This window comes from Populus nigra, chromosome 17 (genome assembly GCF_951802175.1).
Source record: "Populus nigra chromosome 17, ddPopNigr1.1, whole genome shotgun sequence".
Classification (NCBI taxonomy): Eukaryota; Viridiplantae; Streptophyta; class Magnoliopsida; order Malpighiales; family Salicaceae; genus Populus; species Populus nigra.
In genome coordinates, this window is record NC_084868.1 from 13000868 (window position 1) to 13028269 (window position 27402).

General features: G+C 35.6%; 5 protein-coding genes across 6 annotated transcripts; 4 read left to right on the forward strand and 1 right to left on the reverse strand.

The window, feature by feature from the left end:
* Positions 1 to 586: 586 nt before the first annotated feature.
* Positions 587 to 3174, forward strand: LOC133676896 (7-deoxyloganetin glucosyltransferase-like). The gene is made up of 2 exons (XM_062098684.1): positions 587 to 1225; positions 2130 to 3174. The coding sequence occupies exons 1-2, from the start codon at positions 706 to 708 to the stop codon at positions 3074 to 3076; spliced, it is 1467 nt and encodes a 488-aa protein (XP_061954668.1). The 5' UTR covers positions 587 to 705; the 3' UTR covers positions 3077 to 3174.
* Positions 3175 to 5028: 1854 nt separating this feature from the next.
* On the forward strand, positions 5029 to 7730 carry LOC133676594 (7-deoxyloganetin glucosyltransferase-like). The gene is made up of 2 exons (XM_062098285.1): positions 5029 to 5740; positions 6736 to 7730. Exons 1-2 carry the CDS (start codon positions 5221 to 5223, stop codon positions 7701 to 7703), a joined length of 1488 nt encoding a protein of 495 aa, XP_061954269.1. The 5' UTR covers positions 5029 to 5220; the 3' UTR covers positions 7704 to 7730.
* Positions 7731 to 9340: 1610 nt separating this feature from the next.
* Positions 9341 to 12114, forward strand: LOC133677231 (7-deoxyloganetin glucosyltransferase-like). Of its 2 annotated transcripts, none has more exons than XM_062099137.1 (2): positions 9341 to 10105; positions 10995 to 12114. In XM_062099137.1, the coding sequence occupies exons 1-2, from the start codon at positions 9586 to 9588 to the stop codon at positions 11888 to 11890; spliced, it is 1416 nt and encodes a 471-aa protein (XP_061955121.1). In that variant the 5' UTR covers positions 9341 to 9585; the 3' UTR covers positions 11891 to 12114. The 2 variants fall into 2 exon arrangements, with proteins under 2 accessions (XP_061955121.1, XP_061955120.1); XM_062099136.1 differs by having other exon boundaries at positions 9343 to 10105; positions 10965 to 12114.
* A 1540-nt stretch (positions 12115 to 13654) lies between these two features.
* LOC133677232 (7-deoxyloganetin glucosyltransferase-like) lies at positions 13655 to 15425 on the forward strand. Its single transcript, XM_062099138.1, has 2 exons — positions 13655 to 14204; positions 14298 to 15425. Exons 1-2 carry the CDS (start codon positions 13721 to 13723, stop codon positions 15248 to 15250), a joined length of 1437 nt encoding a protein of 478 aa, XP_061955122.1. The 5' UTR covers positions 13655 to 13720; the 3' UTR covers positions 15251 to 15425.
* A 1378-nt stretch (positions 15426 to 16803) lies between these two features.
* Positions 16804 to 27136, reverse strand: LOC133677233 (7-deoxyloganetin glucosyltransferase-like). Its single transcript, XM_062099140.1, has 2 exons — positions 26531 to 27136; positions 16804 to 18044 (listed from the first exon to the last, which is right to left on the reverse strand). Exons 1-2 carry the CDS (start codon positions 27030 to 27032, stop codon positions 17113 to 17115), a joined length of 1434 nt encoding a protein of 477 aa, XP_061955124.1. The 5' UTR covers positions 27033 to 27136; the 3' UTR covers positions 16804 to 17112.
* Between the last annotated feature and the right edge of the window lie 266 nt (positions 27137 to 27402).

The following is a 27402-nucleotide window of genomic DNA, read 5'->3' on the forward strand; positions in this document are numbered from 1 at the left end:
CTTGATCCAATGTCAAGTCATGAGTTTATTGGATTAAAACTCTAGATTAACCTTAAAATAATATCATTTTAGTTTTTAAATGAAATAATATTATTTTATATATTTTTTTAAAATATAATTAATCTGACTAAACTTAACTTAATTTGACTAAGTTAATTAGATTAATCTTTAAACCGGTCAAAAAATAAGCTAGACTTCATGTCAATAGATTACCGGGTAGATCTACCCACCATGCCGGACCAAACTAGATTTTATAATTATAATAGTTAACCCTGAAAAGAAATTTATCATTTAATTACTAAACTATGACGACTAATTAATTAAATAAATCTTGATAAACACAAGGACTAAATGTATGCCATGTGGGCCAATTTTGGATTCAGTTTCGAAGACAAACAAATAGTTGCAGCAATAGCATAACGTAATTATTGCTGTATGTAAGAGTAGAATCTCTAAATTGCACAGATCGAAGACCAAGTACAGAAAGAAGCATGTGGTTTCAGATTTCCATAATATCTTTAAGATTAAATATAAAATAAATGCTGCCGTATGCGACTTGAATTAGAAATCCTATATATTGATATAAAAAATTATAAAAAACTGTAGCAGCAATAGCATAACTTAACTATTGCTATATGTAAGAGTAGAATCTCTAAATTGCAGAGAACTTGGAGCAAACAGGGAAACGAAGAGTGAGTTAGAGAGATGGTTTATAGTGTTCTAGCTGATCATAAGCCTCATGCAGTCTGTCTCCCTAGCCCATTTCAAAGCCATATAAAGTCAATGCTTAAACTAGCAAAACTACTACATCACAAAGGTTTTCACATCACCTTTGTCAACACAGAGTTTAACCATAAGCGTTTACTTAAATCTAGAGGTCCTGATTCCCTGAATGGGTTGCCCGACTTTCGGTTCGAGTCCATTCCTGATGGCCTTCCTCCTTCAGATGAGAATGCCATCCCAGATATCTCTGTAGCTGCTGAGGCTGCCTCGAAGAATTTGCTGGATCCGTTTAATGAAGTTCTTGACAAGCTCAATGACACAGCAGCTTCTGATTCGCCCCCAGTGTCCTGCATCCTTTCTGATGGTTTCATGCCAGTAGCTATCACTTCTGCCGAGATGCACCAAATTCCGATTGCGCTGTTATTTACCATCTCCGCTTGCAGCTTCATGGGCTTTAAACAATACAAGGCGCTCAAAGAAAGAGGTCTTACACCTCTGAAAGGTATGAATAAGAGAAAAATTAGAAGCCCATTTGTTGTTCTTGCCGTTTAAAGGATAGATAGTGGTAAAAAAAAAAAAAAACTAATTTCTGGGATCTAAAAGGAGGAAACCATAAAACTAATTATTATGGTAAGATAAATTTTTAAAATTATATTTAAGAAACTAAAATCCACACCGATACTGAATAGATCCAAAGATGTTCAAATCCAATTTCAATATAAAAGTAAAAAATTGATATCTCTTTTAGTCTAAAATATCAGTAAAAAAACTATTTATAATTAAAAGCAAAAATTATTTATGTTACATGAAACAAAATCCATTCTTCGATTTTCATCTAATTCACTGGAAAGTCTAGTGGGTATTATATAAATTATGCATGGATTTTATATGAATTATATTTATTCAGTCATTTCTTGTACAAAAACTATTTCAATTCAATAACTTAAATTATTAGGTGAAGTTTTAAAATATAATTTATATTATTCTCTAACATACGCATTCAAGTGAAAGCTTTTAGGTTTAAAATTTACAAAGGCCCATACTATCTTGTTTTTAATTTTTATCAGATAGATGAGGTGATGAGATTCGAACTCATGACAATTTAGTTATCAAAACTCTAATATCATATAAAAAATCAATTCAACTCAATAGCTTAAGTTAATAGATAAAATTTCAATATATAATTTACATTATTCTCCAACATTTTCTTCTCTTATCATCATCATCAAGGAGGTCATATGTTCTCTACAATGTGCTCAGACCGCTTTTAGTTCTTTTAGGAGTTTGTATCAGTGAGTCTCTGCTTATACATATAAAGAAATTCGTTACCTGTCTGCTTAATCACTGCTAGCTATTTATATAGCTCTATCGATTAAAAGATACTGATTTGCTCAATTTTGTTTCAGATGAGAGCTTTTTAACAAATGGCTTCCTGGAAAAGGTAGTAGACTGGATTCCAGGAATGAAAGATATACGGATAAGAGATCTTCCAAGTTTTGTTCGTACAACAGATGCAACTGATTTTATGTTCAACTTCTGCCTAGGATGCGCTGAGAGAGCTCCTTCAGCTTCTGCGGTCATTTTCCATACTTTCGATGCTTTAGAGCAAGAAGTCCTGACTGCCCTTTATCCTATGTTCCCTCGTGTCTACACAATCGGTCCACTTCAATTACTTCTCAATCAAATCCAAGAAGATGATCTAAATTCTATTGATTGTAACCTATGGAAAGAAGAAGTTGAGTGTCTCCAATGGCTTGATTCCAAGAAACCCAACTCGGTAATTTATGTGAATTTTGGTAGCATAGCAGTGGCTACTAAAGAGCAGCTCGTTGAATTTGGAAAGGGACTTTCTAAAAGTGGTCACCCATTTTTATGGATAATACGACCTGACATGATCACCGGCGACTCCTCGATATCGCCACCAGAATTCACTGAAGAAACTAAAGAAAGGGGCTTTATTTGTAGTTGGTGTCCACAAGAGGAAGTCCTCAACCACCCATCAGTTGGAGGTTTTCTAACACATTGTGGATGGACTTCCATAATCGAGAGCATTTCTTCTGGTGTGCCTATGCTTTGTTGGCCATTCGCTGGTGATCAACAAACAAATTGTAGGTATACATGCACTGAGTGGGGAATTGGAATGGAGATTGATAGCAATGTGAAAAGAGATAATGTGGAGAAGCTTGTGAGAGAGTTGATGGAGGGAGAGAGAGGTAAGAAAATGAAGGAGAAATCCACAGAATGGAAAAAACTAGCAGAGGAGGCCAGTGGCCCCAGAGGTTCATCAACCATGAATTTAGACATGTTGGTGAAAGAAGTGCTTTTGTCACGAAACCAAACTTATGACGTTTAACAAAAAAAAAAAATTGAAGCTCAAAACAAGACAGAGAAACACTATATTCTGCTGTTAAATCTCTGTTTAGAATTAAGTTACAAATATTTTTTCATAAATCTCTCTTACAATTGACTCCAAACTTTGAATTCTCTACAGAATCATGAAAAAATCAAAGTTCCTTCCTTTACCAATTTGCCTAGAGAAAACGCCAAAACTCCACCATTGGTGAGTGACGTTTTCTCAGTTGCATATCACAGTTGATTCAGGTACCAGAACCTCTCTCTCTAGAAAGTTTGTATTTTTCTCTCTCAAAAAAAATAATTCCTCGTGGAAAAGCTCACATCTTTATGTGGTACGTGTAAAAGGGGCTGGTTACTTTATTGTTTGGGTTACTACATTTTGACCAGACTGGAAAACAAATAAAAATAAAATAAAAAATAAACTCCAGCTCAGAGACAACTGTAGAAGGTTTAAGTTGGTTTTTCCATACTATAGGCCCTGAAATTATAAAGGAGGATTTTCGGTAAAGTGGTAAATATTATTTTTTAAAATATATTTTATTTAAAAAATATATTAAAATAATATTTTTTTATTTTTTAAAATTTATTTTTGAAATTAACACATAAAATATTTCAAAAAAATATTAAAACAAAAAAATCAAGATTTTTCAAAAATAAAATCTAACTGCAATTTCAAACACTATTTTAATTTCGGTATAAGATGATAAACAAAAATAAAAGTATTTGTTTTTGTAATAATACCATGCTTTTAAAAAATTTAAAGTTTTTTATTTTAAATTATTTTTTTTATTTTTTATTATTTTAGCACGTCAATGTTAAAAATAAATTTTAAAAAATAAAAAATATATTTTAAAAAATAATTATTATACCAATCACAATCACCACCTAAATAATTACACCTTCCATCAGCTGTTTAGATATCTGTCTTGCCTACCTTGTCCCATCTGGCTGTGATCATATTAACAAAATGACATATATTTATTGTTTTGTTTTCTAAAGTTATTGTGGTGGATGCATATATTTCCAATTATTATCTCATGTATTCTGCTGTTAAATCTCTGTTTAGAATTAAGTTACAAATATTTTTTCATTAAAATTTGATTTTTTTATTTAAAATTAATTATATATATATATTTTTGGATTGTTTTGATGTTAAAAATATTTTTTTTTTTTTAAAAAATATTATTTTATTATATTTCCAAACAAAAAAACACTTAAAAAAACAATCATTACCATACTTCCAAACATCACCTTATGTTTTAGAGTGAGGTAGCGATTATAGTTTAAAGTGATTTTCGTTCAGAAGTACATCAAATTAATATTATTTTATTTTTAAAAAATTATTTTTGACATCAAAACATTAAAATAATCTAAAAACATAAAAAAAAATTTAAAATTTTTAAAAACATAATTTAACCGCCTACCCACACACTTAATTAAATATCATCCATTGGCATATTAGCCCCAGTGGTTCATCATCTATGAATGTAGACACGTTGGTGACGGAAGTTCTTTCGTGATGGAATAAAAAATAAAGTTTCATATAAACAAAGTGTTGTTTTCAAGGCGAGTAGTGTTGATATCCTGTTGAATGTGGAATCTTTTCCAAAGGACAAGAGAGTCTGTTAAAGCAATCGGTTTAATAAATTATTGTGCTCTGGTTTTTGTTTCTATCTAAGTTGTCTTCATCTGTTTGCTTTTGATTCTTCCGCCAAGTTTCGCTTACTGTCCACTTGGGTGCTTTTCTAACCATATTTTGGCTCATGAGGAGAAAAATAATTTAAGGATAGGAATAAACAAAACATGTGTGTTTCAGATTTCTTTGCATTAATTTGACAAGATTAAAGATCAGACAATGACTCCAAAATTAAGAGAACATTTGTCGCAATACTGGTCACTATTAAAAGTTCCACAGATTGAGAGTTAATTATAACTCAGTCACGAAATTTTATGAGAAAATTAATTAATCCATGCGATGTCGAAAATAAATAAAACAATCCCTTGACAACAACTTCTAATTTAGCAGTGTTTTATCCTTCAAAATTGATAAATATAAGTTGGTGTGGGTGTGTTCACTTTAACATAGAATAGCAGAAACTCAAGTAGCAGAGGAAATAGAGAAAGAAAGAGCGAGCTCGAGGCATGACTTGTAAAATTTTAGCTGATCATAAGCCTCATGCAGTCTGTCTCCCTAGCCCTTATCAAAGCCATATAAAGTCAATGCTCAAACTAGCAAAACTACTACACCACAAAGGTTTTCACATCACCTTTGTTAACACAGAGTTTAACCATAAGCGTTTACTTAAATCTAGAGGTCCTGATTCCCTGAAAGGTTTGCCCGACTTTCGGTTCGAGTCCATTCCTGATGGCCTCCCTCCCTCGGATGAGAATGCCACCCAAGATTTGCCTGGACTTTGTGAAGCTGCCAGTAAGAACTTGTTGGCTCCATTTCATGACCTGCTAGACAAGCTGAATGACACAGCATCACCTGATGCCCCCCCTGTGACTTGCATCGTCTCTGATGGTTTCATGCCTGTCGCTATCACTGCTGCTGAGATGCTCGGGATCCCTATTGATTTGTTCATTACTATCTCTGCTTGCAGCTTCATGGGGTTTAAACAATTTCAAGCACTCAAAGAAAAAGGTCTTACACCACTAAAAGGTATGAACAAGGAAAAATTAAAGTTAAGATTTCAATATGATATTCTTTCAGTGTTCGTTATTTATCTTTACTTGCTTTTAATTCACTAGAAGCTCTGTTGGGAAACAGAGTAAGCCCTTTGGGCACATAACCTCAAATTTGATTTCAAATTGCTTGGAATGTCTGCAAGCAGAGGAATTATTGCACTCAACTATATATGAATTTTTAGCCAGGCCCAACTAGATTCCTATCTCTTTAATTTTTTTATATTGATCCATAAAACTATCATATTAAGACAACGTATCGCCTCCGTTAGGATTCCTTGGGTTTCTGTCCACAAAACCCCATTAAGTGGATGTGCACGAGTGACTATTCCCTCCCAAGTTTCACGAATAGAAACTAAGAGATCCCAACGGAGGTGGTAGATTGTCTTGATCTAGTAGTTCAAGGGTCCGGACTTAAAAAATTAAAAGAGAGCATCGATGGATTTGACCAAGAATTCAAGTTTCTCTTGACCAATTAACTATGTTTTTTTTTTTTAAATATAAATTCTTTGTAATATGTTCGAGTTCATGTTCATCCATGTGCACATAATTATGAGTATTTCCATGTTCCCTTTTTGGCCCTCATAATTTTATCCTTTGTTTTTCCTTTTTATTGGTTATAAGATCTTAGCCCAGTGATTATATTTCGTATAGTTTAGAAACCGGCCGGGTTTAAAAACTATAATATTCCTGTTGTTTTTTAGCCCACATAATTTTATCCATTCTTTTTCCTTTTTATTGTTTATAAGATCTTAGCCCAGTGATTATATTTAGAAATACTATGGTAGAGTTGGTAGAGATGGTGCTCGTCGCATCATTACTTTCTCTTTCAACACACCCTTTCATCACAAACTATTGACTTTTGCTCTCTTTCAATTTATCTCCAGTCATTGTACTCATATACAAGCATGATGTTCACAAATTAACCCTAACGTTTACAAAATTAGTCATGCATTCTATTTTTAATTGCAGAAGAGAGCTTTTTAACAAATGGCTATCTAGACAGAGTAGTAGACTGGATTCCAGGAATGAAAGATATACGATTAAGGGATCTTCCAAGTTTTATTCGCACAACAGATCCAAATGACTGTCTGTTTAACTTCTGCATGGAATCTGTTGAGAGATCTCCTTCAGGTTCTGCAGTCATTTTCCATACTGTCGATTCTTTGGAGCAAGAAGTCCTGACTTCCCTTTACTCTATGTTTCCTCGTGTCTACACAATCGGTCCACTTCAATTACTTCTCAATCAAATTCAAGAAGATGATCTAAATTCTATTGATTGTAACCTATGGAAAGAAGTAGTTGAGTGTCTCCAATGGCTTGATTCCAGGAAACCCAACTCGGTAATTTATGTGAATTTTGGTAGCATAGCGGTGGCTACTAAAGAGCAGCTCATTGAATTTGGAATGGGACTTTCTAAGAGTGGTCACCCGTTTTTATGGATAATACGACCTGACATGATCACCGGCAACTCCGCGATATTGCCACCAGAATTCACTGAAGAAACTAAAGAAAGGGGCTTTATTTGTAGTTGGTGTCCACAAGAGGAAGTTCTCAACCACCCATCTATTGGAGGTTTTCTAACACATTGTGGTTGGGGTTCCACAATTGAGAGCATTTCTTCTGGCGTGCCTATGCTTTGTTGGCCATCCTTCGGTGATCAACAAACAAACTGTCGGTATACATGCAATGAGTGGGCAATTGGAATGGAGATTGATAGCAATGACACGAGAGAAAATGTAGAAAAACAAGTGAGAGAGTTGATGGACGGAGAAGAAGGTAAGAAAATGAAGAAGAAAGCCATGGAGTGGAAGAGGTTAGCTCTCGAGGCCACTCTTCCAAGTGGTTCATCATCCATGAATTTAGACAAGTTGGTGACGGAAGTGCTAGCTCGATCTTGTCATGAAATAAAAAATGTTTCTTTATTAAAAGATAATTAAAGCTCAAGACAAATGTGTTGTTTTCAAGGTGATTAGTGTCCGTGCATTGCTTAGTTATATTTCATACAAACATTGCTGATTTTGTGTGTTGAATATTTTTCCTAAATAATGCTGTACTTGTTGTCGTAACTTTACAAAAGGACAAGAGAGCCCGTTAAAGGGAACTAGCAGAGGAGGCCACAAAATGGAAAAAACTGGCAGAGGAGGCCACAAAATGGAAAAAACTGGCAGAGGAGGCCAGTGGTCCCAGAGGTTCATCAACCGTGAATTTAGACGAGTTGGTGAAAGAAGTGCTTTTGTCACGAAACCAAACTTGTGACGTTTAACAAAAAAATAATTGAAGCTCAAAACAAGACAGAGAAACACTATATTCCCGTATTGTTTTCTAAAGTGATTGTGGTGGATGCATATATTTCCAATTAATATCTAATGTGTTAAAGCTCCTTTAGAATTACGTTACAAACAATGTTTCATTAAAATTTAATGTTTTTTTATATATATTTAGTTGTTTTGATTTAATAATATCAAAAATAATTTTTAAAAACTATAATTTTAATATATTTCCAAATAAAAAAACTTCAAAAAAACAATTCTCTCCCAGCACCACCCTAAATATCATCCTTGGCCCCAGTGGTCCACGTTGGTGACGGAAGTGCTTTCATCATGAAAAAAGAAAAAAAGTTTCTTTATTAAAAGATAATTAAAGCTCAAGACAAATGTGTTGTTTTCAAGGTGAGTAGTGTTGATACGTTGTGTAATAATATTTCATATAAACATAGACGATATCCTAATCTTTTCTTATATAAATTATTGCTAAATATTATGGATGGCTACTGTGTTGAGTGTGGAGTCTTTTCCAAAGCACAAGAGACTCCGTTGCAAGGGAATTGTGCCAATGGTTTTATAAATTATTGTTCTCTGGTTTTTGCTTCTATATGTTGTCTTCATCTGAATAATTGTGAGCTGTTAGCTTTTCACTCTTCCGCCAAGTTGGCTTACTGTCCAGCTTTTATAACCATATTTTTGCTCATCAGGAGAAAAAAAATTGAAGGATAGGGATAAATAAAACATGTGTGTTTCAGATTTCTTTGCATTTGACAACATTAAAGATCATACAATGACCCCAAAATTAAGAGAACATCTGTTGCAATACTGGCCACTATTAAAAGTTCCACATTTTGAGAGTTAATGATAACTCAATCACTAAGTTTTATAAGAAAAATTAATTAATCCATGCGACATCGAAAATAAATAAATAATCCCTTGACAACCATGTTTAATTTAGTGGTGTTTTATCCTTCAAAATTGATAGATATAAATGTTGAGGATTCCGGCTCCCCTTATATCTGGACCGGTGGTGTTCTGATAGTTGCCAATTGAAAACTAAGCACACTGACATAATATTTAACGTGGTTCGGCAAACTGTCTACATTTTCGAGAGAGGTTCATATTATTATAGATAAATAGAAAAAGGGTTACAACACACATGGAGGAGAAGGACCACTTCACTCAAACTTTATTTTCATTGCTTTCACACACTGCTATACCTGATAGCAGGGTTGCTGTCCTTGACAGCTCCTCACTTTCTCTTCTCAGCGCTCTCTCTCTCTCTTTCTGCTCTCAAATAATGCCTCTAGACATCAATGATAAGACAAGAGGCCATCAATTATAGCACAAATGATGGCAGCAAATAGATTGCATCATTTTTGTCAATGGTTGGTACATAGCCTTTTGACAGTGGTAACTCTACTTTTTAGGATAGGCTGCACAAGGTTGTTGCCCGGCAATATCCCAACAATAAATTGGTGATGGGTGTGTTCACTTTAACATAGAATAGCAGAAATAGCAGAGGAAATAGAGAAAGAAAGAGCGAGCTCGAGGCATGACTTGTATAATTTTAGCTGATCATAAGCCTCATGTAGTTTGTTTCCCTAGCCCTGCTCAAAGCCACATAAAGTCAATGCTTAAACTAGCAAAACTACTACATTACAAAGGTTTTCACATCACCTTTGTCAACACAGAGTTTAACCATAAACGCTTACTTAAATCTAGAGGATCTGATTCCCTGAAAGGTTTGCCCGACTTTCAGTTCGAATCCATTCCTGATGGCCTCCCTCCCTCGGATGAGAATGCCACCCAAGGTTTGCCTGGACTTTGTGAAGCTGCTAGGAAGAACTTGTTGGCGCCATTTAATGACCTGCTAGACGAGCTGAATGACACAGCATCACCTGATGTTCCCACTGTGACTTGCATCGTCTCTGATGGTTTCATGCCAGTGGCTATTGATGCTGCTGCGATGCGCGAAATTCCTATTGCATTGTTCTTTACTATCTCTGCTTGCAGCTTCATGGGGTTTAAACAATTTCAAGCACTCAAAGAAAAAGGTCTTACACCACTAAAAGGTAGGAACAAGGAAAACTTAAAGTAGAGATTTCAATATGATATTCTTTCAGTGTTCGTTATTTATCTTTACTTGCTTTTAGTTCACTAGAAGCTCTGTTGGGAAACAGAGTAAGCCCTTTGGGCACATAACCTCAAATTTGATTTCGAATTGCTTGGAATGTCTGCAAGCAGAGGAATTATTGCACTCAACTACATATGAATTTTCGGCCAGGCCCAACTAGATTCCTATCTCTTTATTTTTTTTATATTGATCCATAAAACTATCATATTAAGACAACGTATCGCCTCCGTTAGGATTCCTTGGGTTTCTGTCCACTAAACCCCATTAAGTGGATGCGCACGAGTGCCTATTCCCTCCCAAGTTTCACGAATAGAAACTAAGAGATCGCAACGGAGGTGGTAGATTGTCTTGATCTAGTAGTTCAAGGGTCCGGACTTAAAAAATTAAAAGAGAGCATCGATGGATTTGACCGAGAATTCAAGTTTCTCTTGACCAATTAACTATGTTTTTTTTTTTTGAATATAAATTCTTTGTAATATGCTCGAGTTCATGTTCATTCATGTGCACATAATTATGAGTATTTCCATGTTCCCTTTTTAGCCCACATAATTTTATCCTTTTTATTGGTTATAAGATCTTAGCCCAGTGATTATATTTAGAAATACTATGGTAGAGTTGGTAGAGATGGTGCTCGTCGCATCATTACTGTGTCTTTCAACACAACCTTTCATCACAAACTATTGACTTTTGCTCTCTTTCAATTTATCTCCAGTCATTGTACTCATATACAAGCATGATGTTCACAAATTAACCCTAACGTTTACAAAATTAGTCATGCATTCTATTTTTAATTGCAGACGAGAGTTTTTTAACAAATGGCTATCTAGACAGAGTAGCAGACTGGATTCCAGGAATGAAAGATATACGATTAAGGGATCTTCCAAGTTTTATTCGCATAACAGATCCAAATGACTGTCTGTTTAACTTCTGCATGGAATCTGTTGAGAGATCTCCTTCAGGTTCTGCAGTCATTTTCCATACTTTCGATTCTTTGGAGCAAGAAGTCCTGAATTCCCTTTACTCTATGTTTCCTCGTGTCTACACAATCGGTCCACTTCAATTACTTCTCAATCAAATTCAAGAAGATGATCTAAATTCTATTGATTGTAACCTATGGAAAGAAGTAGTTGAGTGTCTCCAATGGCTTGATTCCAAGAAACCCAACTCCGTAATTTATGTGAATTTTGGTAGCGTAGCAGTGGCTACAAAAGAGCAGCTCGTTGAATTTGGAATGGGACTTTCTAAGAGTGGTCACCCGTTTTTATGGATAATACGACCTGACATGATCACCGGCAACTCCGCGATATTGCCACCAGAATTCACTGAAGAAACTAAAGAAAGGGGCTTTATTTGTAGTTGGTGTCCACAAGAGGAAGTTCTCAACCACCCATCTATTGGAGGTTTCCTAACACATTGTGGTTGGGGTTCCACAATTGAGAGCATTTCTTCTGGCGTGCCTATGCTTTGTTGGCCATCCTTCGGTGATCAACAAACAAACTGTCGGTATACATGCAATGAGTGGGCAATTGGAATGGAGATTGATAGCAATGTGACGAGAGAAAATGTAGAAAAACAAGTGAGAGAGTTGATGGACGGAGAAGAAGGTAAGAAAATGAAGAAGAAAGCCATGGAGTGGAAGAGGTTAGCTCTCGAGGCCACTCTTCCAAGTGGTTCATCATCCATGAATCTAGACAAGTTGGTGACGGAAGTGCTCTTGTCATGAAAGAAAAAAAGTTTCTTTATTAAAAGATAATTAAAGCTCAAGACAAATGTGTTGTTTTCAAGGTGAGTAGTGTCCGTGCATTGCTTAGTTGTATTTCATACAAACATTGCTGATTTGCTGATTTTGTGTGTTGATTATTTTTCCTAAATAATGCTGTACTTGTTGTCGTAACTTTACAAAAGGACAAGACAGCCCGTTCAAGGGATTTGTGTCCGTTCAAGAGAGATCGAGTTTTCAACCATAAGGACTACTTATTTAATTTATGAAACCATGAGGCATAAGTAATTAAATCTTGATAACATTAGAATGTTCTAATCTTCTAATTAGTCAGCTGGGGATCTATAATAACTAAGTTATATGGATAGCCCTGTACAATTATTTATGAACCGATAGAATAAGATTGAGTCCAAGAAAATATGTGAATTTCGTGGAGTAATTAGCTGGCTAAAAAGTCCTTTTAATATGATTATGGCAAACATAGTAATGTATATTGTGTTTCGAAGTGTTTTTAAAAAAATTAATTTTTTTTTTATTTTTTTCTTTAAATTAATATATTTTTAATGTTTTCATATCATTTTAATATATTAATGTCAAAAATATTTTTTTTTAAAAAAATATATTATAAAATAAAAAACACATAGCTATGACATTCCTAAACATTCTTTAATGGCATTTGAAATCATTGTTTAATAATATTTCATATAAACATGCATGATGATATCTTAAGCTTTTCTAATATAAATTATTGCTAAATAATATGGCTGGCTACTGTTGAGTGTGGAGTCTTCTCCAAAGGACAAGAGAGTCCGTTCAGGGCCAAAGATTTAATAAATTACTGTGCTCCGTTTATGTTGTCTTCATCTGAAGAATTGTCTGTTGTTTGCTCTAGACTCTTCCGCCAAGGTGGTTTCATGTCCACTTGGGCTGCTTTCCTAATCATATATTTTTAATTCATCACACTATCAACACTCCAAACTAGACCAAACAATAATGGCATTAACAATTGAGAAATACTGAACAGATACAACCAAACAATCAATAATTAAGTTTCACGTGAATTAATTTAATTATGAAGGAAAACATCGTGTATCTTGTGAAGGTGTGCAAATGCAGGTTGGACTTGTTGACAAAGGAAATCAATTATGGGCCCTTTTAGAAAGAAAACTTGAAGGTGTGTACAAGCTTCAGGTTCAACTGCGGGCCTACCTGAGATTTTTTGTCAATAAGAGAATATCTGGTTTCTGCTGCCCGGTTTCTTTGACATTAAAACTGAGTACAAAGTAATTTACAATAACAATATGGCTGGGGTGAAAAAAATGAGGTGAATATAAGTAAGATGAACCCAAAAACAAACCGTCTGTAAGGTTTTGGATTAGCTAGGTATGGTATTCACCGGTAAGAGATTATCTCTCATGTGTAGGTCCACCATGGATTCAAAGACCGGTTCATTTTTTTTATTGAAAAATAATATAAATTATATCTTGAAACCTCACTTAACGGTTTAAGTTTTTAGATTGAATTGACTCTTTAACATAGTATCAGAGTTTTAATAATCAAATGGTCACGAGTTCGAATCTTATTATCCTTATTTATTTGATAAATAAAATTAAACACAAGGTAGTGTAAGTCAGTGCAAATTTCAAGCCTAAAGAATTTTCACTTAAAGAGATATGTTAAAAAATAATATAAATTATATATTGAAATCTCACTTAACAACTTAAACTTTTAGATTGAATTGGTTCTTTGTTACCCTTAACCATAGACAATACCCTAACAAATTAATATAATAGCATTCATATGACTCTACAGAAGAAACATAGCATGTAAGCCATGGCTGACAAGCCTCATGCAGTTTTTATCCCCCTCCAACTTCAAAGCCACATAAAATCAATGCTAAAATTAGCCAAACTACTTCACCACAAAGGGTTTCACATAACCTTTGTCAATACTGAGTTCAATCATAGACTCCTGCTCAATTCTAGAGGTCCTGATTCCCTTAATGGCTTTCATGATTTTCGATTTGAAACCATTCCGGACAGCGTCCCTCCTTCTGATACTCTTGCATCTGCTGAAGATTTTAAGAAAAACCAACTGGCTTCATTTAATGACCTGCTTGCCAAGCTTCATGACACAACATTTTCTGGTGTGCCCCCGGTGACTTGTATTGTCTCTGATGGTTTGATGCCATTTACTATCAATGCTGCTGAAATGCTAGGAATACCTATTGCCTTGTTCTTTACTATATCTGCATGTGTCTTCATGTGCTCCAAGCAATTTCGTGCATTAAAAGAGAAAGGCCTAGCGCCATTAGATGGTATGAATATGAAATCAACTTTTTGTTGCCCTTTGGTTTTTGAAGATTGAAATTACCTCCGAATTTGCATCCAACTGTTCTTTGTGTTTGCAGACGAGAGCTTTCAAACAAATGATTTCGCGGACAGAATCATAGACGGGATTCCAGGAATGAAGGATCTACGTTTAAGAGATATTCCAAGGTTCTCTCGAAATACGGATCCAAATGGTTGGTTTTTTAACAACGCCATGGAAGCAGTTGAGAGTGCTTCTAAAGCTTCTGCAATTATTTTGCATACTTTTGAAGCTTTGGAGCAAGAAGTTTTGAATGCTCTATTCTCTATGCATTCTCGTGTCTTTCCAATCAGTCCACTTCAGTTGCTTCTCAATCAAGTGCCTGAAGATGATCTGAAGTCCATTGGATGTAACCTGTGGAAAGAAGAGTCTGAGTGTCTGCAATGGCTTGACTCCAAGGAACCAAAATCAGTAATTTATGTGAACTTTGGCAGTGTAGCAGTCATCTCAAAGCAGCAGTTCATTGAATTTGGAATGGGACTTGCTAAAAGTGGTCATCCATTTTTATGGGCAATAAGACCTGATATGGTCATTGGGGACTCGCCTATTTTCCAACCAGAGTTTATGAAAGAGACTAAAGAGAGGGGCTTCATTGCTAGTTGGTGTCCACAAGAAGAAGTCCTCAGCCACCCTTCAATTGGAGGTTTTATAACTCATTGTGGATGGGGTTCCACAATTGAGAGCATTTCTTCTGGGGTGCCTATGCTTTGTTGGCCATCCTTCGGTGATCAGCAAACAAACTGTCGGTATACATGCAATGAGTGGGGAATTGGGATGGAAATTGATAGCAACGTCAAGGGAGAAAATGTGGAGAAGCTTGTGAGAGAGTTGATGGAAGGAGAGAAAGGTAAGAAAATGAAGAGCAAGTCCATGGAGTGGAAAAAATTAGCAGAAGAGGCAACTGCTCCAAATGGTTCCTCATCCATGAATTTGGACAAGCTGATAAACGAGGTGCTCTGTCATGAAAGGTCAAGAAGACTCACTCGAGATTGACTCATACTTTTCAATGTGCTTTTTGTGCTATATGTCAATTGTTAATTGATCTGGTGTTGTTAATAAGAGCCTCAATATTTTGTATCTTCGATATTTTCTCATTCTCTTTTGAGTCCTGGGATTGTTCGAAGCTGCATTATTTTGTTGGAAAGAGTTTCTAAATTCTTTTTCTTCTTGACTCTTGCATCATTTTAATATAATCTATGTGCTTTCCATTATATGATATGCGTTTGATCTTGGATGTGGATCCTTTTTCGCAGTCCTTTTTATTTATCTTAACCAAGATTGTTGCTTGAGACTTATTCTGACAAAGAGAGCACAAAGACAGAAATTCATTAAAAAGGTTTGGATAAACTCTAGCCAGAAAGAGCTGTTTATTCTCAAACAAAGTATAATCGACTAAAAAATCTCTCAATAAATTATGATAATAACTCAAATATGTTTATAACGGATATTAACAAGAAAGGAAAAGAAATAACAAGAATAAATAAAAGCTATAATTCAAAATTAATGAGAGAAAAATTCAAAAACTTGGAAAAAAATCTTTTAGGCCTAATTTTATAGTAAAATTTGATCACGATCATATCAGAAAGTTATTGATGTTTTCGCAAAATAGATTTTGTACGACCAAACCTCTTTTTCCATCTATTCATAAATGTGTCTTCTAGGCTTTTCATGTGTTTCAATTGTAACAGATCTTCATCCATCTATTGAGATCCTCCGTAATTAACTAATTTTTGTTAAAGAATTGGAAGTAAGAAAGTACTTTCACAAATTCTTGTGTGCTTGGATTACAAACTTAAAAATTCTTGTTGGGTTTCACAGTGAGAATGCCATCTTCAGTATTGTTTCTTAGGGAACTAAACTCTTTGGTGTTGATCTGTCAGTTTCTTCATTTTTTGACTAGCACTGTCAGTTTCATTTTTAGTCTTTTTCTTCCTATTTTTCGTGTGGTGGTGGTTATAAGCCCCTTCCCTGTAGGCCTGAAATCTCTTACTATATTAAATAAATAAATAAAATCCGATCCCTCGATCACCGGAAAAAACAAATATAAGCTTGACTGCTACCAGCAAGGCATACAAGACCATGTCAAGAAGTAAACATGAGAATATAATCATCAAGAACTATAGTAAACTCATGTGACTTGATATCTTTTTGGTTGTCTTTGCAAGAGATTTGGCTGGCGATCGAAAACAAAACGTGGGTTTTGTTTGGAGTGTTGATAGTGTAATAAGTTTAAGAAGTCAGGAATTACAGTGAACTAATTAACGCTAGGAATAAATCTGGTTCTGGAAGTGAGTTTTCAAAGAATTTCAGCTGTGACATCTCAGGCAGGAATAATGTTTCTGCTTTCTGGGCCTGTTGTTATTTTCTCGGACATGACATCTAGAATTATGGCTAGCTAAACATGGGCTCAAACTGTTGGATTTGAACTCTGTGGCTTGATTGACAATGTCCTCGTGCCCGCCCGCAGTGCATTAAATGGGCATTCAAGATTAAATCATTAAAGTTCGCCCTCGATCTTCCCTAGATTCAAAGTTCAAACATGAGACTTTCATATGGAAAATACAAGATTTATTTAGAATACCAACTGATATGGATCGACACACTACAATCCGTGTTTTATCATTAAGATATCTTAGACTGATCACAGTGGCTAGCAGGGTGTCCCTCCAAAATGTAAAATTGTGGCGCTAGCCATCCCCTTTCCCCAGTACAGTAAAGAAAATGTTTTGTCCTGTTGAGAATAATGAAAGTTGAACAACCATGAAGATTAATGCTTTAATTCAACAATGCCAAATCAATAGACACATAGCACCAACAACCAAATTGAAAACCATGGCTCAAGCTTGAGCGATGACTTAATTTCGTGACAGAAGAACTTCGTTTATAAGCTTGTCCAAATTCATGGATGATGTACCATTTGGAGCTGTGGCCTCCACTGCTAATTTTTTCCACTCCATGGCTTGCTTCTTCATTTTCTTACCTTTCTCTCCCTCCATCAGCTCCCTTACAAGCGTCTTCACATTTTCTCTGTTGATATCATTATCAATCTCCATTCCAATTCCCCATTCATTGCATGCGTACCTACAATTTGTTTGTTGATCCCCGAAGAATGGGCAACAAAGCATAGGCACCCCCGAAGAAATGCTCTCAATTGTGGAACCCCATCCACAATGTGTTATGAAGCCTCCAATTGATGGGTGGTTAAGGACTTCTTCTTGTGGACACCAGTTAGCAATAAAGCCCCTCTCTTTAGTTTCTTCCATAAACTCTGCTGGAAAAATAGCTGACTGCCCAATGACCATGTCAGGCCTTATAATCCATACAAAAGAGTGGTTGCTTTCAGAAAGTCCCATTCCAAATTCAATAAGCTGTTCCTTATTCATGACTACTATACTGCCAAAATTCACATAAACCACCGAGTTCGGTTTCTTGGAGTCAAGCCACTGGAGACATTCAGGCTCTTCTTTCCACAGATTACATCCAATGGAGTTTAGGTCATCTTCAGGTACTTGATTGAGAAGCAATTGAAGCGGGCCGATAGGATAAACACGAGGAAACATTGAGTAGAGAGCATTCAGAACTTCTTGCTCCAAAGCATCAAAACTATGTACAATAATAGCAGATGCTTTACAAGCTTTCTCAGCTGATTCCATCGTGTGGTTAAACCAACAATCATTGAGATCCATCCAACGAAAAAATCTCGGAAGATCTCTTACACGTATACCTTTCATTCCAGGAATCCAGTCTATAACTTTGTTTAAGAAGTCATTTGTTAGAAAGCTCTCGTCTGCAAAACACAAAAAGTACAAAACAAAATTTGTTAAAGGAAATCAAGCACAACATAGGAAATCAATCATAGAATAGGAAATCAAGTTTAGTCAAATACTGTAATTGTCACGACCCGAATCCCGGGTCCGTGACCGGCAACGCAGGAGCAATGTCAGAAGGACACCCCGCCTGCGCTAAGCCTCAAAACGGACATATCAAAAGAATAATTTATTCAAAAATACGCAGCCTTTCATAATCTTCAGAAATATTATATTATTCAAAACTGATGAAACCAAAAGATAGTTTAAAACTCCTCATCGGTAATTAAAACAAAAACAATAATCCATAATACTCATTACATTGTCAAAAATCCAAACTTAATTAAAATAAGGTAATAGTAGAGCACCTAAGACATTGAATCAAATAGCCTTGAAAGATAAGCAAGGCATACCGACCCAAAACTGAAGAAGCAGGAACACTTAACAAGGTTCACCTGCTATCAGAAACTAAAAACCTGAAATAATATTAAGAATGAGGGGTGAGTTCAACCAACTCAGTGAGGGAATAATAATTAATATATATTTTAGATATTCTTGATATTAATAGTTCGCAAGATCATTTATCTTGATATACATATACATATACATACTAAACATATCATCATAACATAATGGACTATATGTCAGAGATCAGATGACACCCGAAGCTGACCACTGTGAGATGATCAGTCACCATAGGCTGATGCCTCTCTCACCAGCTAGGTATACAGAATACTATGTGCACACAGGCTAACTACTCTCCGTTAGCATGGAGTTACTGACAAGTCCCATATCAAGGCATAATAGATATTCACATAATCATCAAAGAAACGTATATCATATCAAATAGAATTTACTTTGACAGATTGCGAGTGCAAATTCAAGAATAAATGAGTACTCAGAAAATAAGCAACATATATAATTATTCAAGAAATTAATGAGTTGTACTCATTGTATAATCAACATACATATTTACTTATCATATATGCATATTAAGGATTATCTCACTCACCTGGAAATATAGAACTAAAAGGAATGTCAGACTAAAAACCCGAAAATCCTATTGAGGATCGTTAGGAGAACCTACAACAATATATGAAATATACTCAAAAACAACTCAAACAAAAGATCCCAATGCATATAATAAAAACCAAGTTTAGTCTCCTAATTTTATGGACTAAAATGCCAATTTTCCAAAACAGGGACCAAAACGTAATTGTACCAAAACTGGACCAAACTGTAAATACATAACCATACTGAAATTTCACCCATAAACCATCTTTAATTCTGTCTAGAACGAAGCAGGGACCGAACTATAATTTTCATAAAGTTCAGGGACTAAAATGTAAATTCCTAAAATTAAGGGACCAAACTGAAAATATTCAAAATCAATTATCAAAATGAGATTCATCATCCTTAACCTCATAATAACATTGTCCAGAATCTCAAAATACAATTAGGGGTCAAATTATAATTTTCCCAAAGTTTAGGGACTAAACTGTAATTTCATAAATTGAGGGACCAAATTGATTTTTCGTCATCTTCAACCTCAAACCCAGAGTTTCACAGATTACCTACTGTCATCTCCTGATTTCTAACACAATTTCACCATTCAAACAAAATCATAACTCAAAATCATCATCTTTACCTACAATCTCTCACAATCAACTAATTAACCAATTACCCACAATAATCAACCCATAACATTCCAATCAAACCCAAAACACAATATTCAAAACCCTAACATTTATCAAAACAGAAACTTAAAGCTTAAAGAACACTCATTTATACATAATCTTACCTTTAAACTTATTTCCTCCAATTCTCTTCTCCTTTCCTTACCTTTCCCTCTTTTCTCTTCTTCTTCCTCCCCTTTTCTTCTCTTCTCCTGTCAGTTTTCACTCTTAAAACATAGCTCTCTTCTTCTATTTTCTTTTCTATTTATATATATCAACTCTTTATTCAATTACTACAATACCCCTTATTCATTTATACTCATTCTTAGCCTTCAAGGGCTTTATTGCCTTTTACCTACTCATTTAATTTCAAAACATCACAGTAATTGAATCTTAATTATTTATTTCCTTATTCATAGATAATTAGGCTTGATCACATACAATAATATAGGATTTTGATGTTAAACCATCAATATAAATTGTAAACTTTCCTTACTCTGAAATAAAACAAGATGATATCATTCTCTTCATGGTATCAGAGCAATTAATCTAGGTATCAAAATAAAACACAAACCCTTTAGCTAACTTCCATGGGAGATGAAAACCAAGGAAGCACGTCTTTAGGCGCAAGATGGGATCATCCCAATCACCAGCTTTACCTTCACCATTCAGATCAACCTGGCGTTGTCCTTGTGCCACAACCCTTGGTTGAAGACAATTATAGCACATGGAGCCAATCCATGACTATAGCACTAACAATCAAAAAGAAAATTGGATTCAAAGATGGCTCGATGAAGAAGTCTGATGAGAAGAAACCAGATGAGCATCAACAATGGAATCAGTGTAATAGTTTGGTTAAAACTTGGTTGTTGGGATCTATATCCAAAGATATTGCTATCTGCATCATCAACTGCAAGGATGCCAGATAAATATGGCTTGATTTACAAGAACGATTCTCACGTGTGAATGTGGTTCAATTATTTAATATCGAGAATGAAATTCACAATTGTGTGCAAGGCAACATGTCTGTGGGATCCTACTTCACAAAGCTAAAAGGTTTATGGGATGAGCGTGATGCACTCTGCACCTTTCCGACATGCACTTATGGATCAATCAAGGAAGTGGTTATATATCTGAACACATAGAAAACCATGAAATTCCTCATGGGTCTTAATGATTCGTACGTGGGTGTTCGTAGCAACACTCTGTTGCAAGATCCATTACCCATGGTAAACAAGGCATATTCACTGGTTCTTTGTCATGAGAAGCAATCAAAGGTGACAGCCAGGAAAATCCATGCTCAACCAGAGGCTGCTGTCTTTGCTGTAAAGAATTCAAGCCATGAGACTGAAATTGAACAGAGATGCTCCAGATGTAACAGAACAAATCACACCACCAAGGATTTTTGCGCACATCTCAGATACACTTTCTGTCGCTGGAAGGGACATACAGCTGAATATTGTCGCAAGAAGAGAGCAGTGACAATTTCTAATGGAAATCAAGTTGCATCACACATGAATGAAAGGAAGGAGATGGATTTTCCTTTCACAGTTGAAGAGTGCAAACAAATACTCGATATGTTAAAAACTAAAATATCCTCTGCTAAACATGTTAGTAATTGTCTAACTCATGATGAGCTCTCAGGTAAAGCTTTTTCACTCTTTTCTAATGGCAACAGAAGCACTTGGATTTTGGATAGTGGGTGCATGGATCATATGATTTATGATCAAAATCTGCTCATATACTCAAGACCGGTTAATGGCTGCACTGTTGAATTACCAAATGGATCAATAGCACAAGTAACTCACATAGGCAGAGTTCATTTATCTCCTGATTTGATCCTTGATAATGTTTTGTGTGTCCCATCTTTCCAATTGAATTTAATTTCCATTAGCAAACTAGCATTTGATTCTTCTTGCATAACCATTTTTCTAAGCCAATTTTGTGTGATTTAGGACCTATGTTCGGGGAAGATGATTGGGACGGGAATTGAAATGAAGGGTCTCTATTTTCTCGACCAAGCCAAGAAAGGAACATGCAACTATGCCAAAACTTCCAACCCGAACCTTTGGCATCAACGTCTTAGGCATCCCTCAACCAAAGTCTCTCCATTATTTCCTAAAGTGATTCTTGTTCTAATAACAAGTGCTTGATTTATCCGTTAGCAAAACAAACAAGACTTCCATTTTCTTCAAGTTTCATTACTACTATGTCTCCGTTTGATTTAATCCATGTTGACATTTGGGGTGGTTATAAAGTTTCTTCTTTTTTAGGTGCCAAATATTTTCTTACTATCATTGATGATCACATTAGATGCACATGGATTTACCTTATTAAACATAAATCCGATACTAGGGATCTTCTAGTCAACTTCATCAACATGGCTGAAAATCAATTTGATTCCAAAGTCAAAATGATTCGTAGTGATAATGGTCTTGAATTCAAGCTTGAAAGCTTTTACGCTCACAAAGGTATCATTCATCAAACCAGTTGCATTAATACTTCATAACAAAATAGCGTTGCCAAACACAAACATAGGCATTTGTTAAATATGGCACATGCCTTCTTCAAGCCGGTCTTTCTAATCAATTTTAGGGTGACGTTATTCTTGCTTCCACTTATCTCATAAATCAAACACCAACCCCCATTCTCCACGGAAAAACACCATATGAAAAAATATTCAACACAGTTCCTAATTACTCACACTTAAGAGTATTTGGTTGCTTATGTTTTGTTTCCACCCATGCACAAAGTCGCTTCAAATTTGATCCTTGAGCATCTCGGTGTATCTTTCTTGGATATCCTTATGGGAAAAAGGGGTATAGAGTTTTTGATCTAGCTAAACAAAGAATAATAGTCTCCAGGGATGTTGTTTTCTTTGAATCCATATTACCTTTTCTTACACCTGCATCACATACTAATCTCGATGCCACATCATTTTCACCTCCCACTCCCACTCCATCCTTACCTTTCGACATAGATTTTGCACCCACCCCCCTCCAATTACATGTCCTGCACTCACCAGCTCACCCAATTCCCAGACACCTCCTTCCACCAACTCATATACCCCTCCAGCTCCCCTTATAGAGTCTCCATCTCCAACCACCCCTATCCCTCAACTACCTGATTTATCTCCCAAACAGACCCACTCCTCCCCTGTGCCCATTCCTCCTCTTCGTCGTGGCAGTCGTTCTATTACCACTCTTTCATACTTACAAGATTTTCATCTCGTCATGACTCTCCCTTCAAGGCCTGATCCAACATCCTCCACAAACATGGTTCACACTTCAGGTACTGCTTATCCCCTCTCTACTTGTTTATCTTACACTCACCTTTCTCCCCATCACAAGGCATATACTACTTAACTCACCCTCCTCAAAGAACCCACTAGTTTTTCACAGGCTGTTCAACATCCTCAGTGGCGTGAGGCCATGCACCATGAGAAAGTTGCTTTACAGGCCACTAGGACTTAGAGTTTGGTACCATTGTCATCCCATAAACGGCCAATCAGCTGCAAGTGGTTATACATAATCAAGTTAAAGGCTGATGGGATAGTGGAATGATATAAGGCATGGCTAGTGGCTAAGGGCTACAACCAAGTTGAAGGCGTTGTTTATCAGGAAACGTTTACTCCTATAGCCAAGATGGTCACTGTTCGCATCTTACTTAGTGTGGTAGCTTTGCGTGGTTGGCATTTACATCAGTTAGATGTCAACAATGCATTCTTGCATGGTTACTTGGATGAGGACGTTTACATGACTTTCCCTCCTGGCTTCGAGCGAAAGGGGGAGACACGTGTTTGCAAACTTTATAAATCCCTGTATGGCTTAAAAAAAGCTTCTAGACAGTGGTTTATCAAGTTGTTCGATGCACTTAAGGCTGCAGGATTCCATCAGTCTCTGTCTGATTATTCCTTATTCGTCTGAAGCCATCATGGACTGATATATGTTGATTATGTGATATTAGCTAGGAATAATTTGCAAGACATAGAGAACACCAAACTTTTCTTGTCCAAGCAACTCAAATTTAAAGACTTGGGGCAATTTAAATACTTTCTTCGCATCGAGGTTGCAAGATCACGACATGGCATCAGTCTGTCACAGAGAAAATACGCACTCGACATTCTGGATGATATGAGGTTTTTGGGTGTCAAGCCATCTCGATTTCCTTTGGAGAAAAATGTGTCCCTAACACAATCCGATTGAAAGCTTTTGGAGGATGGATCAACATACAGGAGGTTAGTTGGCAGGTTACTCTACCTGACTATAACTAGATCGGATTTGACTTATGTTGTGCATATCTTAAGTCAATTCATGGACAAGCCCCGGTAACCCCATCTGGATGTGACTTATAAAGTGCTCAAATATATCAAACAAACACCTGTGCAAGGCATCCTGTTGCCGTCCACAGGTGCACTTCAGTTACGAGCATTTTGTGATGCTAATTGGGCTCGTTGTAAGGACACGAAAAGATCAGCTACTGGTTACTGCATTTTACTTGGAGAGGCACCAGTTTCTTGGAGAACCAAGAAACAGACAACAATATCATGTTCAAGTGTAGAGGCAGAATATCGCTCCATAGCTACTACATGCTTCGAAATTACATGGCTGAAAAACATTTTGAAGGACTTACAGATAAATCACACACAGCCAGTAACTTCGTTATGTGATAATCAAGCAGCAATGCACATATCATCGAATCCTGTCTTTCATGAGCAAACCAAGCATATAGAAATAGACTGTTATTTTATACGTGAGAAAATTCAAGCAGGAATGATTCAAACAGCCTACATTCAAATTACACACCAACCAGTGATTAGTACTTAAAAATGCATTTTTATCAAGGTTTTATATCATCATTTTTGCACTTGAAGTATCAATAACTCCTTAACTAAAGCATGTTTTATAATAACATATCTAATTATATAAGATACCTTTAATTTATGGTAAATGTTCATCTTAAATGCAGGCCTATCACATAAATAAAAGAATTGACTGATGAGTTGAAGTACTGAAATTGAAAGGACAAAGAGATGGCCAAACTTAGAAAAGAGATGCTGGTGTAGTCCAAACTGGAACACTGTTCGGTAATTAGGTCATATCTGGAGCTGTAGATCTTGGATTTAGGTCCATTTTATATGGATGGAAAGATAAGACATAGGCCTACAACTTTCATGTGGAGCCCAAGATTTAAAAAGGCCATTTTCAAGTCCAAATTGTAGCAACAACGAAGAAGTCTGAATCTATCATGCAGCCCAGACACTGTTCAGTGTTCAGCCCATATCTCGAGTTCTAGAAGTTTAAATGATCTCAAATTTTTACCCTGGAAATATGAGACAATTTCCTAGAACTTTCATGATTTAAGTTTGTTCAAATTATGACGTCATCAATGATGTTTTTGGTAGACAAGAAGATAAGAATTGTCACCAAGTCAAGATGTGGCCACCCACTCATCAATTAGTCAACAAATCAATAGTTCTTAATTTTGGCCTATAAAAGGAGGCATTTGCCATGTATTTAGGCATCATGGTGTTCAGATCAAAATCATGCTCTTTCTTTATCTTTTGTAATACTTCAGTTTTATATTAATCTCTTGTTTATGCCTTTCATTTCCTTTTCTTTACTTAGTTAACTTCTTTCTCATTTATGTTCTTATCTTGTTTATTTATGTTTCTTTCTTTCATTATGTCTAGCTAAATTAATTATGTCAAGGTGAAAAGGGTACACTAATGGTGTAAGAATAAGTATAATATAAACTTAACATAGACCTTAATGTTGGATACTAACATGCGTTATATTTGTTATCTTGTTCACTTTTAATACTTTGCTTGTTAAATGGTTAATCTAGATTTATGTTGTATAACACTTGGTACAACAAATACTTGGCACTTTCATAGCCCATACTGTATGGTATAACCGACACCTGAGCTATGAAAGGAACTTGATTTGTTGTTAACATAAGTTATAATCATGAATGCCTGACAACATTTACAAGTATTAGCATTATTCGAATAAGATAGCTAATGTAATCATGTTAACAATTTATAATCTGATTGGAAACTCCTTGTGTGTGGTTTCCAATTGAATAATAAGAGTTTATACTATACTTGTTTGAAATACCATTAGTGGATCCTCTAACCTTGACATTTGTTGTTATCATTGTTTAACCCTTACGTTAATCTTTCATCTCAAAGTTCTCATCAACTTCTTCCTCTTCTTCTTCACTATTATTATTATCACTATTATTATTATTATTATTATTATTGTTACTATTGTTGTAGTATTATTGTTGCTTATAATTTATACAAGTAACCTCCCTGTGGTTCGACCCCGGTCTTGCCGGGTTATTTATTACTTCGCCACTCCTGCACTTGGGAAAAGACATCAATCTTTTGGTCGTGTCAACCAGCAGACTTGTTTACTAAGCTTTTAAGCTCCACACAGTTTGAGACTTTACTTAGCAAGTTGGGTGTAATTAACATACACTCCAACTTAAGGGGGAGTGTTACAGGAAATCAAGCACAGCATAGGAAATCAAGTCTAATCAAATACTGTAATTGAATCTTTAATTATTTGTTTCCTTATTCATAGATAATTAGGCTTGATCACATAGGCAATAATATAGAATCTTGATGTTAAACCATCAAAATAAATTATAAATTCTACTTACTCTGAAGTAAAATAAGAAGATATCATTCTCTTCAAAATTACATTTAGCTTTATCTTTTGTTACTAAATTGCAATCCAGATATTAACAACCCCGAAATGGTGATAAACAGTGGACCTTCATACCTTTAATTGGTGCAAGATCTTTTTCTTTGAGTGGACGAAGTTGTTTGAAGCACATGAAGCAACAAGCAGAGGCAGTTTGAAATAGTGCAATAGGTATTCCTCGCTCTTCAGCGGCTGCGATAGTGAATAGCAAGAAATCCGACACGATGCATGTTACTGGGGGCACATTGGAAGTGGCTGTCTCATTGAGCTTGTTAAGTAGGTCACTCATGAATGGAGCCATTGAGTTGTTCTTGATAGCCTCAAAAAGTGCAAGGATATCTTGGGAAGCATCAATATCCGAATGAGGGAGCCCATCTGGAATGTTTTCAAATCGAAAATCAAGCAAACCGTTGAGGGAATTAGGACCTCTAGATTTAAGTAAGCGTCTATGGTTATATTCAGTATTGACAAAGGTTATGTGAAAACCTCTGTGATGAAGTAGTTTGGCTAGTTTTAGCATAGATTTTATATGGCTTTGAAATGGAAGTGGGATAAGAACTGCATGGGGCTTATCACCCATAGCTTTAACAAATCAGGAGCTACGGAGAATATTGGAGAGACTCTGGTGTTTTGGAGCAGTGCTACTGAGACCACAATTGTTTTTATTCTTTTCTTTTGAAATGTTATAAAGTAAAAAGTTCTGCAGTGGAAATTTTCAAACACAATTAATCACATAATAATACAAATATAAAAAAAAAAGAGGAAATGAAATTAAAATCAGTTGAATTACAGCTCATTGATTGAGATGAGCAGGAACCATGGAGGACCACTTCAATTGATTCTTCAGAAAACAACAGACAACTTTTGAGGGGAAATGCATCCCCTAGACCTCCTGTATCATCTCATGAACCATGGAGGACCACTTCCATTGATTCTTCGGAAAACTACAG

Bases quoted from the DNA above. Each gene is read 5' to 3' on its own strand.
- LOC133677231 (XM_062099136.1), top strand. From the start codon at position 9,586: ATGACTTGTATAATTTTAGCTGATCATAAGCCTCATGTAGTTTGTTTC. The intron at 10,106-10,964 runs GTAGGAACAAGG...TTTTAATTGCAG, and splicing joins AGGTCTTACACCACTAAAAG to ACGAGAGTTTTTTAACAAAT.
- LOC133676896 (XM_062098684.1), top strand. From the start codon at position 706: ATGGTTTATAGTGTTCTAGCTGATCATAAGCCTCATGCAGTCTGTCTC. The intron at 1,226-2,129 runs GTATGAATAAGA...ATTTTGTTTCAG, and splicing joins AGGTCTTACACCTCTGAAAG to ATGAGAGCTTTTTAACAAAT.
- LOC133677232 (XM_062099138.1), top strand. From the start codon at position 13,721: ATGGCTGACAAGCCTCATGCAGTTTTTATCCCCCTCCAACTTCAAAGC. The intron at 14,205-14,297 runs GTATGAATATGA...TTGTGTTTGCAG, and splicing joins AGGCCTAGCGCCATTAGATG to ACGAGAGCTTTCAAACAAAT.
- LOC133676594 (XM_062098285.1), top strand. From the start codon at position 5,221: ATGACTTGTAAAATTTTAGCTGATCATAAGCCTCATGCAGTCTGTCTC. The intron at 5,741-6,735 runs GTATGAACAAGG...TTTTAATTGCAG, and splicing joins AGGTCTTACACCACTAAAAG to AAGAGAGCTTTTTAACAAAT.
- LOC133677233 (XM_062099140.1), bottom strand. From the start codon at position 27,032: ATGGGTGATAAGCCCCATGCAGTTCTTATCCCACTTCCATTTCAAAGC. The intron at 18,045-26,530 runs GTATGAAGGTCC...TGTGTTTTGCAG, and splicing joins AGATCTTGCACCAATTAAAG to ACGAGAGCTTTCTAACAAAT.